This window comes from Aythya ferina, assembly GCF_964211825.1.
Source record: "Aythya ferina genome assembly, chromosome: 16".
Classification (NCBI taxonomy): Eukaryota; Metazoa; Chordata; class Aves; order Anseriformes; family Anatidae; genus Aythya; species Aythya ferina.
This window is the reverse complement of record NC_140315.1, coordinates 15,356,751-15,371,438: the sequence shown is the minus strand read 5'-3', so window position 1 is coordinate 15,371,438 and position 14,688 is coordinate 15,356,751. Positions and strand designations below refer to the sequence as shown.

Genomic DNA, 14,688 nt, shown 5'->3' with positions numbered 1-14,688 from the left:
TCTTTTTATCAATGCCAACACAAGAAATTGGAAGTATCTGATTGTTTAATGTAATCATATTATGAGGGAAAAAAAAAACACTATGAAGATTTCGAAGTACAGTGTAAGAAAACACATTGTATGACAGATTGATGAAGAAATTAGTCAGCATTCATGTTGCCTTGAGTTATGTAAGCAACGTTGAACTGACTTGTATGAAGCATTAGATTAAAGAGAAGAAATCTTTGATGGAGAAGGGAAAAGATGAGCAAAATTCTAATACTTTGCATAATCTTGATGAATCATGTTTACAGATCTCAGGAGAGCCCTCAAAGCTTAGCCAACAGATGTCTTTATAGATGTATAGCACCAGAGGAACTTTTTGTATTGTTTTTATCTCATCAGCATGTAGATCATTGTTTGTGCCGAATGTTAACATTCAGTGTGGGGCTCTTGAGGTTCAGGGTTATAGAGCCTTAATGCTATTTGTTAATGAAGGAGAAATTACTCCAAAATACAAATAGTGTAATGACTTCAGCATTTTGAAGACACCAGAAGAGTTCTGTTCAGATTTTCTTCCACAAGCCATTCTAACGCTGACTGAAAATATTCCTACTGTAGGTTGATGCAATCAATGCACTTCTAAAAGGATCAGCAATAACTAAGGCCTTTGAAGAAACCAAGCACTTTCCAATGGACCACAGTTTGCAAGGTAAAGAAAAAGGTTGAATATGTTTAGTAATGCACTTTTCTAAGACTTAAGGGATTAGCATGAATGTACACATGCCATATGGCCACACAGAGTTATTAACTGTGAATCTATCCAGTTTTATGTTATGAGAAGGGCTTGGTGATCCTTGTGGGTCCCTTCCAACTTGGGATATTCTGTGACTCTAATGGCAAGTGCCATGTCTGGCCACAGAAATTTTGCATCTTTAAAGGGTCATTTTTACATGAATTCCAACTAAAACAAACAAAACACTTTTCTGTTATATGCTACTGAATCCTTACAGCTCTTTCACAAGTCTCCAGATTCATCCTTTGATATGAACACAGAGATGTATCTCAAAAGGTACAAGGTAGAGATATGTCAGATATAAGGTAAACTAACACTGAGAAGCTGATGAGGGGCTGTCCCCTGTACATCTGAGGCACCAAAAGTTTCTGCCTGAGTTTGCTTAATTCTGCTTTTCTTCACAGATGGGTAATAGAGTAAATTCATCATCGCATGACACTTATTTTGAAAACTGATTCCCATAGAGAGCAAACAAATGATACCCTGTTTTCTTCTCCTCAGGGCGTATGATGAGACTTTTGTCTTTATGTTTTTGAGGCCCACGATGTGGTTTCTTCTCTCACTGAAATACACAAGGCTTTAGTTTCTGAACATTTGCTGCATTTCCTTTCCCACTTGAAATGTGAACTGCTTCCTACTATTCTAATATACTTCAGGTGCTGTAGCCATGGGCTTCCCAACCTTTCACAAACTCTGTTTTTAAGTTACAGTGGCAAACTAAAGTAGAGTTTCTTTCTTCTTTTCTTTTTAGTTTCTATGAAGTTGTTTTACATGAACTTATCTTTACAAACACATTTACACTTACATTGATTATCTGTTAGTCTTTCCATGCACTGTTGGAATAAAATGAGGAAATAACAGACACCCTGTGTTCACTTCCTTCATTTTATTTTGCTTAAATGGAGCTTCATTTATTACAACTAGATTAATTGCACTGGGAGAGTCTTTAGGTTAACTCAAGTTAACTGATGATTGCGCGTTCATCACACTAAGGAACAGACAAGCCCTGCTTACATCTGGAATACCTGGACCAAAGTGTCTCTTCAACAGCTACCATAGATGCCTTTCAGTGACAAATGTAGATTTGAATGCTGTCCCAGTTCTGTTCATGAGCAGTTATTTGGCACTGTGTTTCTGTCTGCTTACACATTTTATTGCCAACAATGGGCTCTTTGGCTTAGCTACATAGCAAAGTCATGAAAAATAGATCCCCTGTTCTGTAATTAAATAATTAGCTGACATCAGGTGAAAGGAAGCAGAATATTTCATAACTTCTCATTAGTATTATGGGATGTGAATGCTGCAGCCAAAAAGCTGATCTGATTCTGCACAGCCCCAAACTTTAGATACACTATGCAAGCCAGTATATCAAATATGAGTTACAGAAAACAGAAGGTAATTCCGTGATATGTGAGTAGTACAGAGCTCGCTTCAGCTTGCACATCACTCAGGTACACACCTTTTAGTTCACAGTCCTGTAAACAATGCTGGGAGACTGCTGATGATTAGATTATAGGAGTAGTCTTTATTTTTCCCCATCTGCATTAAATCTACTTAAGAACCTCTTTCATTGACAGTTATTGCTACTGATACTCAAAATCAAAAGCCACTCTCAGCTATATAGCATTTCCTCAATGCCCAACAAACTGCATTTTTTTTTTTTTAAGAATTTAAGCAGAAGGAAGAAACCACAGTGAGGTGCCGGAATAATATTCAAGCCAGCATTCAAGAAGATCCATGGAACCTTCCATTGCGCATCAAGAACCTTGTTGAAATCATACAAAAACATGTGGAAGGTCAGTAAATGGGGAAAAGTTTGGTATCAGATAGCCCTGATCTAATCGAGTCTAGCAGTTCCATTTATCATTTTATATTAATTTGTAACAACACTGTACTGGGCTCTAAAGAAGAACAGGGAAAATAGTCCTAAACCTGGTTGAACTGGAAGAGGATAGCTGAATCCGATGTTTACACTCAGTGCAAAGCACTGGGCAGCAGTCACCTCCTCCAGGATTCATCCACACAATTTGTTTCCAATAATTCCTGGTAGTTAATGGAGCATTTAGCTTGTAAAATTCTTTGATTTACACTTTGTTTGTCTTTCTGTCATTAAAACATCTGTGAAAGGACTACTATAGTACATAGAAATAACCGTGCAGGAGATGAAGACACTGTTAATTAAATATAATCAAATCTACCTTGGCATCATGTTGACTTGCGCCTTCCTTTTCTTCACTGTTTTAGATGGGAAGAATCAGCTGCTTTTGGCCTTGTTAAAATGCACAGGTAAGGGGTATCATTTTGTTGCAATACATTGTATATACATGGTCCCACCAGAACATTTTGTGAATGCATGTGCATACATCTAAGTAGTATTTCCTTTGCATTTAGCTTTAGTCCTGACATTTTATGCAAACATTTCTTGTGTTCTGCATCTTTGGCAGCCTTTTCATGCATCTGACATCTGTTCTTCAATTTACATTGTTTCAGTTACAGTGTAGGCTGCTGTGTCACCTGGCTTGCCATTGATTTTGCACAAGCACTGTTTTTCTGTCTTCCTTTTTTCTTTTGTACAACCCGCATTCCCAGATGGCTTTTACTGTTTCCTGCTGTGGTGAGAACATGCAGCAAAAATGAGACCTATTGCACAACTGTCTGTGAGACCATGGACACTGACATCTTTCTAAACAGAGCAGGCATGTTAGGGATTTGGGACTGTGTATACTGAAATTACAGCCAGGAGGACACGAAGAACCTAAATGTGCAGGCAGCTCCTAAAACCACTGTGGATAGACACCATTAATCTGTTAACATGCACAAAACGTTGTACTCACAGATCAACTGACAGGCTGTTCCCAGGAGTGAATGTGCTGTCTTTTTATAATTGAAATATCTGCGTGGTGTATTTTTGTTTGAAAATTAGGTAATAAATAACTGCAATAGGCTGTCGTCATTTCACTGTGACAGCTTGATTCTCATGTTTTCATAGAATGAAAGTGTTAGATCAGCACGGCTCTAAATCACCTCTGTGCTCCTGCCAGTCCTGGTCTGTGAGTCTGTCAAAACCAGCCTGCAGTGTCAGTCTAGTGTCCATAAAGGCTGCTTGTAATGACAACAGCTATAGTGAGTCCATAAGTGTTTACCTATGCCCCATGCCCTCAGTGATTTCACCGGTATCCTCTGGAAAGAATGGGGGAGCAGATGGCACTGAACTGGCTATGCCAGCTTTAGGGCAGCAGGGATTCGCTAACCCTGAGGGCAGTTCTAAGCTCTTTTTACCTTACTTTATAAGTTCAGTTCGTACTGCTGGAAGGGAGTGGTTGCCCTTCAGTTGAAGACAGGGCCCAGGGCCTAGACTTTATTGGTCAGTCTATTGTGGTCAGTGCTCCATAAAAATAATCCAGATCTTCAAAGCCTCTGAATGATGTCTTCAGCTTCTTTCTCTTGGGAACACTGCAGTGCCTGTTGGAGGAGCCTGGAAAGTAGCTCTTCACTTATTCATGTTCCTCTTTGGCCTACAATCCCCTTAAGTATGACGAGGTTGCTTAGACCAGCGTGTGGCTGCCTGGCAGCCTGACTGGAAGCAAAGTTAACACGGGAAATTCTCCCAGGAAACATAAACCAGTTGGTAACCTACTGGCAGGCCCAGTTAATGCATTAAGCATATGGGAAGCCCATGAAATACAGATGGATGAGGGGCAGATGAATCTCTAATAGCCCAGGAGAGAAGTAATGGCAGAGATCCTCTTTCATGAATTCTCTTGCTTCTGTAAACATAAAAAGAAGGGAATCAGTCCAGATATGGCACTAAGGAGTTACAGCTCTTCCCAGTCAGAAGAATGAGCAAGCAGATGGCAGAGTAAAATAAAGAGTCAAGTGGCCTGGAAAATTTTCAGCAAATTTTTCCCATTGATGCTGTCTTTATCTCTACAGCCAGGGCACGCAGCAAGAAGAGGTTATCTGTTATGTCTGTGCAAAGCTATAGCAGAAGTCAAATGTTATGCACACAAATACTACAATAGCAGTGAGTATTCTCATGACTTTGTGCATCTCTCCTCTTCTCTTGCAGATACTGAGCTACAGCTGAGGCGTGATTCCATCTTCTGCCAATCTCTTGTGGCTGCTATTTGCACCTTCTCAGAGCAGTTACTGGCTGCTCTCAACTATCGATACAACAACAACGGGGAATATGAAGAGAGCAGCAGAGATGCCAGCAGAAAATGGCTGGAACAGATAGCAGCCACTGGTGTTTTACTGAATTACCAGTCTCTGCTCTCCCCCACTGTGGTAAGTTGAAGAGTTGTGACACCCTTGGGTCTGTTCACATTTATATGTGTGCTGCTCTGCCACTCACAACCCAGCCAGAGCCCTTTGTTCAAGCAGCATGTTGAGGCTCTCATTGCAGCAACTGTGGCTGTCACACTAGAGCACTGTCAGAAGCAAACTGCTTTTATATTTGGAGTGATGTTGCTGCATTTAGTTCCTCAGCTGCTGTTGAAGCATGTGTGGCCTGCCCTCTTCTGGTGAAATCACACATTTCAACAAGTAGGTAAAAGTTCTGAGTATTCAGAGTTCCAAACAAGAAACTCTAGACTTTTGTTCACATGGTGACTGTTGTTATAGAATAGATGGACTGAAGTGTATCTCTCACACAATTCTGTGGTGCAGTGATCTGAGCCTAAGCTAAAGGCACCATGTTGAAGGAGGAGAAGGTCTTTTTTTTTTTTTTTTTTGACTTTTAAAACATCATGTATTGAACGTGTGGAACAACTCTTCTTTCACATTGCACGGAATGTAAGAACATTTATTTCACAGTAACTGATAGGCTCTTCACATTTGTAGATATGGGGTAAAGATTGGAAAAAGAGACATCTTCAAAATTATTCAGTGCTTCAACCTCTCTACTCTCTGTGAATCATATCAAGTGACATCCAAGCAAAGGGTAGCTAAGCTTGTATCACAAAGTTAATGAGCCATCAGTAGTTACCTTGGGGGGGTGGAGTTAGTGGAAAGCTTTGTGTTCTGCTCTAGGTCTCCTGAAGCAAATCACACCAGTAACAACAATACTGTCCTGCTATTGATTTCCTTCTGGCAGATGGTGACTTATTTGTATCTGGTTCTTTGCCCCACAGAAGGAGGAGCGTACCATGCTGGAAGACATCCAGGTCACTCTGACTGAACTGGACAAAGTTGCCTTCTATTTCAAGCAAATGGATGAAAGTCTTGTAGCAAGTGAGTATTCTCAGTTTCTTTGGAGGTCTTTTATCTTGTTTATTTTATAGGCTACATTTTCCATAATTATAAATCTAACAGACCACATCAAACCCGGAGAGTACTCAGCAACCTCTCTGAAGCACTGTTGCATTCCTTCAGCTTCCTCTGCAAGCACACAACATAAAAGCAAGGATTTTGATACCATGGGATGCCTGTGGCATGTTCTGGCATTTAGGTCTGTGCCAGTGTACCTGACGTGATTTCACATGTAGGGAGATAAGACAGATGATGAACAGTTCCTGACAGATATTTGTAAGTCACCATTCTACAAAAGGTAGAAGGACTGTCCCTCTACAGCTCTTGTGTCCTCTGTCCCACCTTGCCAGATCTCTCCCCATGTTTACTGACTATGAGATGCCATAAAATAAGATGGGAATTGTTAACCACATTTATTGTATTGGCATCAAGCATCATGCTAGCTGCATCTTTTAAGGATAATCTTTCAGAACCTGTTTTCTCTCAGTAAAGGTTCTCCCATATTCATCTAATGGCAGAGATGTGAAATGTCATCAGATTATCTAACAAACTCGGGCAGCAATAGTTTCAGATTTGGCCTGCTGTGGTAATACAGTAAGTGTTTTTATCTTTATTTCTGCAGATACTCATGTCTTCTACCACATCGAAGGAAGTCGTCAGTCCTTGAAGGTTATCTTTTATCTTGACAGCTACTACTTCTCCAAACTGCCTTCTCGGTTTCAAAATGGGGGAAGCTTGAAACTACACACGGTGCTATTTACAAAAGGTATCTATAAAAAGCTTTCTTGAGAAAAATAAGCTAACAGATGAGATTAAAAGATCCAAAATAAAGAACGACCATGAAACTCTTAACATAATACAGCTGAAAAATACAGACATATTTAAGAAGCAGATAGTTGTGTTCTGGGAAGATCTGAGGATTGATGGAGATTAGAATAAGACACAGTCATGAGAACAAGATATGCCTGCTTGGGGCTTTTTAATGCCTTCCTGCAAAGCTTCGTGTCACAAAGACATACAGGGCTATATGGACAGTCTGATCTAGTACGGTATGGAGATTAGAATAAGACACAGTCATGAGAACAAGATACGCCTGCTTGGGGCTTTTTAATGCCTTCCTGCAAAGCTTCGTGTCACAAAGACATATAGGGCTATATGGACAGTCTGATCTAGTACAGTATCAAGAGATGTTCCCTGGGTACAAACAAGCCCTTTCAAAAGCATACGCCATGGCATAATTATGTGAGATGGAAATGAAGGAATATTGACTAGATAGCAAACATTCACACCAAAATATCCATCAAGGGTCTTTGAATGGGCTATAATTATTGTTAGACAGAACTGCTTTCTGTGAAGCTCACCTTTATACCACTACATTCTTATACTAGGACATTCATTAAATTTATGCAGTAACAGAATTAACGTCGACATGATCTAACAGTCATGTGCAGAACAGTGAGATGATGTAGAGATAAATAAATAAATAAAAAGAAAACTAATAACATTCTACATTTGCATTTAACATAATAATATCTTACCAAAATGTTTTCTTTTTCAGCTCTGGAGAGTATGGAGGGGCAATTACAACCAGCTGGTTCACCTCTGGAAGAACTTCCCCAGCAAATTAATGGTCTCTCTCTTGAAAAAGTGCAGCAATACTACCGTAAACTCAGGTATTTTACAGTTCTCTTTTCCTTTAAAAGACATTGAAAAGAGTGCTCCTTGCTAAAGACATTAAAACTCATGAAAAAGAGATCCCAATCTTGATGATTTCCTGTCCAAATAGGATTCTTGTACAAATGAGGAGATCCTCATTTTGTGAGAAACCCGTTAATTATCTTCCCACAGTTAAGCTTAATCTGAGGTAGTGCACTGTACAGGATGAAATTCCCATCTAATTTGACTTCAGAATTGTGTGCAGGACTAGCATTATATAAGAAAGGATTTTTGGAGTATTTCAGTACAGATCGTTTAAATTTCTGCAATCAAAATGCTTCAATAAGAAGGCAGAGCTTGAAGTACAAGACTTCTATCATAGTCTTCTCAGACGTTTTGTACTAGACAGTACACATATACATACTTGAAATTAGAATCACTAACGTAGTCCTTGCTCGCCTTTTTGCAGGACATTTTATCTAGAGAGATCAAACTTGCCCACCGATTCCAATACTACGGCAGTGAAGATTGATCAGGTATTGTTATTTGTTTTATTTCTTCATGAGCTAGTCTTTAAAACCCCAGTCATGGGATACCCATGTGGTAGACCTGTACAAACCGAAACATCATTTTTAAAAAGTTCCCTGCTCTAAAGAAGCAATGTGAATTTCTCTGGAGCATAGCTACAGTTTTTTTGTTTGAAGAAAATGTGCGTAACTAGAGTAAACACAATCCTTAGCTTAGGCATTAGTAAGACTCCATATCACACTGATTGCCCCTGCTAAATAAGGTTAGGTGTTAGACAGAATGAATTAATTATTCTCTCCCACAGATGTAGAAAAATGTACAAACATTTGGTTTACAAGTTAGGTTTTGTTCACAATTATAGAAGAAAACAACAGGACAATAGTGTTTCCCAGCACCTCATCCAAAGGCAAGCTAACTGAGAGAGGTGACATGACTTACTGCCTGTAAAGCAGTAAGTACTACTGCAGTGAAGACAAATCAGAAACTTCGTAATTGTAATATGCATTGTAAACAAGCTACATAATTTGTGGTAATTGCAAAAAAATGCCCCAAATCTAAGTCATCGTTTGTATTTTTCTACTTCTAAAGATCATGTACATTCTAGGTGTCATTGTGCAGCAGTTACTCTTGTGTAGATTTAAGGTCCTGTGCTGAGACACAGGATAAAGAATAGTATGTATCTTTATAACTAAAGGAGTAAACGTGCCACTTATGTGTTGATATTGTTGTTGCTTTGTTTAGCTTATTCGTCCCATTAATGCAATGGATGAGCTTTGCAGGCTGATGAAGTCTTTCATTAATACAAAACCCACCCAGTCAGGATATTCAAGCAGTAACATATCAGGAGCTGGCCTGCTACCTATATCCTCTGAGCTCTGCTACCGACTTGGAGCCTGTCAGATTACTATGTGTGGCACTGGAATGCAGAGGTGAGATTTAAAAAGCCTACATGTTAATGCTGTGATGAAAATTTTTGTCTTTTCTAGAGATTTGAGCAATATGTATGATTCTGTTCAAATCAATACAAAGGTAGATGCTAAGTGAATATAATAAAGATCTAAATATACTGCCATCTTTATTTTAGGGTAGGTTGTGAATTTTAATACTTCTGTTAATAGTTAGTTTTGACACGTAATCTTTGTTTCAGTGCATCAACTGATGCAATTCATTAAGTGAACTCATTTCATTTAACTTTCAGTCAATATTACCTTCAATCACACACTGAAAATGTGTGAAGTTGCTCAGAAATAGCTGTACAATCTTGGTGTGTACAAACACACCACTGTTCTTCAAGTGAGTAAAGAAAAGATCTGCTTGTGAATATCCTTACATGACGTCACATAGAAGAGCAATGGAACGTTACCTTGTGGTAATGATTCTGCACAATTGCAGAATCTAAGTGTAAAGAGACTGCAAATGCAGGACTAAGCTTACATTGTAGTTTAGTAACTCAAAAAGTTAAGTTGTAAATATAAAAAAGATAGCTAATGAAATACATACTTAACAGGTAAGTGTCCTGTACATACCTATATGTACATTTTAAAATACAATCTTTGATTTCCTCTCTCCTGTTCCCATGTTCAGAAGTACATTGAGTGTGTCCCTGGAGCAAGCAGCCATACTGGCTCGAAGTCATGGACTTCTGCCCAAGTGTATCATGCAAGCTACAGACATCATGCGAAAGCAAGTAAGTATTTGGACATGTGTGTCTGTGGCAAGCCACCAGTTTAATTCCTGTAATATCATAGCACAAACACCAATTTATTTCCCTATGGCACTATAGCACTGTATTTTGTGCAGTACAAACTCATATAGCCAACCTTCTATTAATGTCTGTACAGCTTTACATCTCTGACACAATGAACTAACTTTTGCATGTAGAGCCGTTACAACAATTAAAATATATGCCTTAATGCACATTATTTAAAGTGTGTGCCTTGATGGTTAGAAAGTAGAGACTATCAAGTATGTTTAAGACAATTTCTGTAAATACAAAAAGCGGAAGTCTCAATCAGTGTTAAACTGTAGAAACTCCCTAGTGGTAGACAGCAGTGCTTGTAAAGTGCTTTGGGATTAATTTTTTCTTTTAAGTAAACACAGATGACTAATGTATGTACCCAGTGGATTCCAAATCTTCTAGAGGTAGTTAATGGATTCTCAAATAGAAAACATAGTCCCATTATAATATTTTCCCCTAAGGACAAGATGCTTTATCATTGTCAGTACCATAAATTCTGTTTTCTTTAGGGACCAAGGGTTGAAATCTCTGCCAAGAATCTGAAAGTGATGGACCAAATGCCACCATGTGCGCCCCGGTAAGTTATTATGTATTATGCATGTTATCTGAGTGCTTGTTTTATGTTCCTGTATTAGTTGTGAAGCTCCTATTCTAACCAAAGATCTCCGTAGTAGCAATAGCAGAAAAAAAAATTTAAAAAAAGTTCTTTCTCATTGTACTAAAGTGTGCTCTGTAGCTTAACAAGCTACAGACCCTGATTGCCCAGGGTTATGTATGCTGCTTTTGTCTAGAAGACAATTTTGGAAAGCACTATACATATGTAATCCTACTGCACCTAATGGGAGCTAGAGATGTTCAGCACCTCTCTTTACAGGATACTTTCTAAGAGCATCTTTATTTTTAAGAGAAGTATCTTTTTGGCCTATTTGCTCCAAATGCATTATGTTGGAGAGAAGAGAATAATCTTTAATAAAGTGTACCACAGCATTTTCACACAATGGTCATAACAAATCCCCATGATTTAGATTAATATTTGCACAGAATCAGTTTGTACAAATTATCAGAGTAACTTATCATAGAATCATAGAATATCCTGAGTTGGAAGGGACCCTTAAGGATCATCAAGTCCAACTCTTGACACCGCACAGGTCTACCCAAAAGTTCAGACCATGTGACTAAGTGCACAGTCCAATCTCTTCTTAAATTCAGACAGGCTCGGTGCAGTGACCACTTCCCTGGGGAGCCTGTTCCAGTGTGCAACCACCCTCTCTGTGAAGAACCCCCTCCTGACGTCAAGCCTAAATTTCCCCTGCCTCAGCTTAACCCCGTTCCCGTGGGTCCTGTCACTGGTGTTAATGGAGAAAAGGTCTCCTGCCTCTCGACACCCCCTTACGAGGAAGTTGTAGACTGTGATGAGGTCTCCCCTCAGCCTCCTCTTCTCCAGGCTGAACAGGCCCAGTGACCTCAGCCGTTCTTCGTACGTCTTCCCCTCCAGGCCTTTCACCATCTTCGTAGCCCTCCTCTGGACACTTTCCAACAGTTTCATGTCCTTTTTATACTGTGGTGCCCAGAACTGCACACAGTACTCGAGGTGAGGCCGCACCAGCGCAGAGTAGAGCGGGACAATCACCTCCCTTGACCTACTAGCGATGCCGTGCTTGATGCACCCCAGGACACGGTTGGCCCTCCTGGCTGCCAGGGCACACTGCTGGCTCATATTCAACTTGCTGTCTACCACGACCCCCAGATCTCTCTCTTCTAGGCTGCTCTCCAGCGTCTCATCGCCCAGTCTGTACGTGCAGCCAGGGTTTCCCCGTCCCAGGTGCTGCAGGACCCGGCACTTGCTCTTATTGAACTTCATGCGGTTGGTGATCGCCCAGCTCTCCAACCTATCCAAATCCCTCTGCAAGGCCTTTACACCCTCATTCGAGTCCACAACTCCTCCAAGTTTGGTGTCATCAGCAAACTTGCTCAAAATACCTTCTATTCCTACATCCAGATCGTTTATAAAAATATTGAAAAGTACCGGCCCTAAAATGGAGCCTTGAGGGACCCCACTGGTGACCGCCCGCCAGCCTGACGCAGCCCCATTTACCATAACCCTTTGGGCCCTGCCCGTTAGCCAATTGCTCACCCATCATATGATGTTTTTATTTAGCTGTATGGTGGACATTTTGTCCAGTAGGATCCTATGGGAAACCATGTCAAAAGCCTTGCTGAAGTCCAAAAAAATCACATCAGCTGGTTTCCCTTGGTCCACCATACGGGTGATCTTATCATAAAAGGAAATCAGGTTAGTTAGGCAGGACCTACCCTTCACAAACCCATGCTGGCTGGGACCAATGACTGCTTTGTCCCCCAGGTGCGCCTCAGTAAGTTCGAGAACCAACTTCTCCATGATTTTACCAGGCACTGACATGAGACTGACAGGCCTGTAATTGCTAGGGTCTTCTTTCTGACCCTTCTTGAAAATCAGCACAACATTTGCCAGCTTCCAGTCTACCGGGACCTCTCCAAATTCCCAGGATCGTTGAAAAATAATTGAGAGAGGTTCCGCGATGATGTCCGCCAGCTCTTTCAGCACCCGGGGATGAATCCCATCCGGACCCATGGACTTGTAGGGATCCAGGTGGAGTAGCAAATCCCGCACACGTTCAGGGTCGGTTGGGAGTTTGTCATCCCCACCGTCCCGGTCCTCCAGCTCAGGGCACCCTGGGTCCCGAAGCCCATCATCGGCATTGAAGACAGAGGCAAAGAAGGCGTTAAGCGTCTCTGCTTTGCCTATGTCATTGTCTGTGAGGAGACCTTCCCTATCAAGGAGCGGCCCTATGTATTCTTTAGTTCTCCTTTTTCCATTCACATATCTAAAAAAAACCTTTTTATTTTCTCTCACAGACACAGCCAGCTTCAACTCTAGGTGTGCTTTGGCCACACAAACTTTCTCCCTACAAACACGAACAGCATCCCTGTATTCTTTCCATGACACCTGGCCCTCCTTCCAGTAGCGAAACACTCTCTGTTTCCGCCTAATCTCCATTAGAACGTTCCTGGTCAGCCACGCCGGCCTCCTGCCCCGCCTGCCTGACTTGCGATATTTAGGAATTGCCTTATCTTGTGCTTCTAGGAGGCATCGCTTAAAGAATGACCAGCACTGGTGGACATCGAGGCCTTCAAGAGCAGTTTCCCAGGGGACCTTGCTGACTAGTTCCCTGAGCAGCCTGAAGTCTGCTTTCCCCATATCTAGGGATGAGGTTTTGGTGGCACTTTTCCTTCTGTCACCATAAATTTTGAACTCAACCACTTCATGGTCGCTATGACCAAGGCGGCCACCAATCACCACATCTCCCACCAGACCCTCTCTGTTTTCTAGCAACAGGTCTAGGAAGGCACCTTTCCTAGTTGGCTCCGTTAGCACCTGTACCAAGAAGTTATCATCTAGGTGCTTCATGAACCTCCTGGACTTGCTCGTGTCAGCCATGTGGCACTCCCAGTTAACGTCCGGCAAGTTGAAGTCCCCCATAAGGACAAGGGAAGTTAATCTCGAGGCCTCTCTTAGTTCTGCAAAGAATAATTTATCGGCGCTATCGTCCTGGCCAGGCGGTCTGTAATAGACTCCCACAACGACATCCCCTTTATTCGTTCGTCCCTTGATCCTTACCCAGAGGCTCTCAACTTTGCCATTGCCAACCTGAAGTTCCACACAGTCCAGCCCCTGCTTCACATACATCGCCACCCCACCACCTCGCCTACCCTGCCTGTCCCTCCTGAAGAGCCTGTAACCATCTATCGCAACACCCCAGTCACAGGACTCATCCCACCAGGTTTCGCTTATGCCGATGATGTCGTAGTTGCGGGACTGGGCCAGGACTTCTAGCTCATCTATTTTATTCCTCATACTGCGTGCGTTTGTGTAAAAGCACTTCAGGTGCGTCTCCTTACACTCAGCACCTTGTGGATCTGACCGAAGGACCTCACTGGCACACAGCCCCTCTGATTCTAGCGTACCATCCCTTAGGTCTTCACCGGCGTGCCTGGTTTTAGCCCCTTCCCCCTTCGACTCTAGTTTAAAGCCCTATCTATCAGCCCTGCCAACTCCTGACCAAAGATCCTTACCCCTCTCCAAGAGAGGCGCATCCCATCCAGTGCCATCAGGCCCGGTGTAGCATAGACCTTCCCGTGATCAAAGAACCCAAAATTCTGCCAAAATTCTTGTGCCTCTACTCTTGTTAATGGCATTGTTTACACGAAGCAAGCAAAACAGTTCCATTCCAGCATGCAGGAATTGGCATCGGAAAAGATCTAGTAAAGTCTTTGCCATCCCTTCAGACAGAGCTATCTACCCCTCAAAATGTTTATAGGAAATTACTTTAAATTTTAGAGACTGTCATGGTGCTTACTGTAGCAGTCTGCCTTTGATTTATTTTTTCAGAGACCTTAAAGGGAAACATATTGGGCATTTACAACCTTATCCTTCTGTTGGGTTGTAATTGTTATTTCAAAAAGGAATAAAACAGTAGTCTGGGTTGGCTCTTCTACCATGTTGCCAGTGTCACACATCAGCATTCTATCAGCATGCTTATTTTGCCTTGTCAATGACCTACATGACTTAGATTCCATTTTTATGACTGTAACAACATGCTATGTTTAAAAATTAACAGTTTTACAAAGAAAAATGAGACAATTCTCTGTTTTGGCATACAGACTAGATTACAATGACAAATTCCAGGATTATTTGCTTGGA

At 41.4% G+C, this 14,688-nt stretch overlaps 2 protein-coding genes across 8 annotated transcripts in view; one reads left to right on the top strand and one right to left on the bottom strand.

Annotated features, from left to right (window-relative positions):
* LOC311445490 (uncharacterized protein) overlaps window positions 1–14,688 on the bottom strand; it is a 217,933-nt gene that overhangs the window by 26,769 nt on the left and 176,476 nt on the right. For 4 of the 6 annotated variants that reach the window (XR_014698439.1, XR_014698440.1, XR_014698441.1 and 1 more), the window contains one exon: window positions 3,072–4,542. The exons of the other annotated variants lie outside the window; for them this stretch is intronic. The gene's annotated coding sequence lies outside the window, so the exon portion shown is untranslated. Of the gene's footprint in view, window positions 1–3,071; window positions 4,543–14,688 lie in introns of those variants that run through there. 6 annotated transcript variants of the gene reach the window in all.
* Window positions 1–14,688, top strand: part of PREX1 (phosphatidylinositol-3,4,5-trisphosphate dependent Rac exchange factor 1) — a 183,338-nt gene that overhangs the window by 161,085 nt on the left and 7,565 nt on the right. For both annotated transcript variants that reach the window (XM_084537672.1, XM_084537671.1), the window contains exons 29-39: window positions 601–691; window positions 2,443–2,571; window positions 3,020–3,061; window positions 4,845–5,062; window positions 5,908–6,007; window positions 6,648–6,791; window positions 7,584–7,698; window positions 8,151–8,217; window positions 8,951–9,138; window positions 9,794–9,896; window positions 10,457–10,524. In XM_084537672.1, the coding sequence (XP_084393798.1) occupies window positions 601–691; window positions 2,443–2,571; window positions 3,020–3,061; window positions 4,845–5,062; window positions 5,908–6,007; window positions 6,648–6,791; window positions 7,584–7,698; window positions 8,151–8,217; window positions 8,951–9,138; window positions 9,794–9,896; window positions 10,457–10,524 (1,265 nt within the window). The remainder of the gene's footprint in view (window positions 1–600; window positions 692–2,442; window positions 2,572–3,019; window positions 3,062–4,844; window positions 5,063–5,907; window positions 6,008–6,647; window positions 6,792–7,583; window positions 7,699–8,150; window positions 8,218–8,950; window positions 9,139–9,793; window positions 9,897–10,456; window positions 10,525–14,688) is intronic.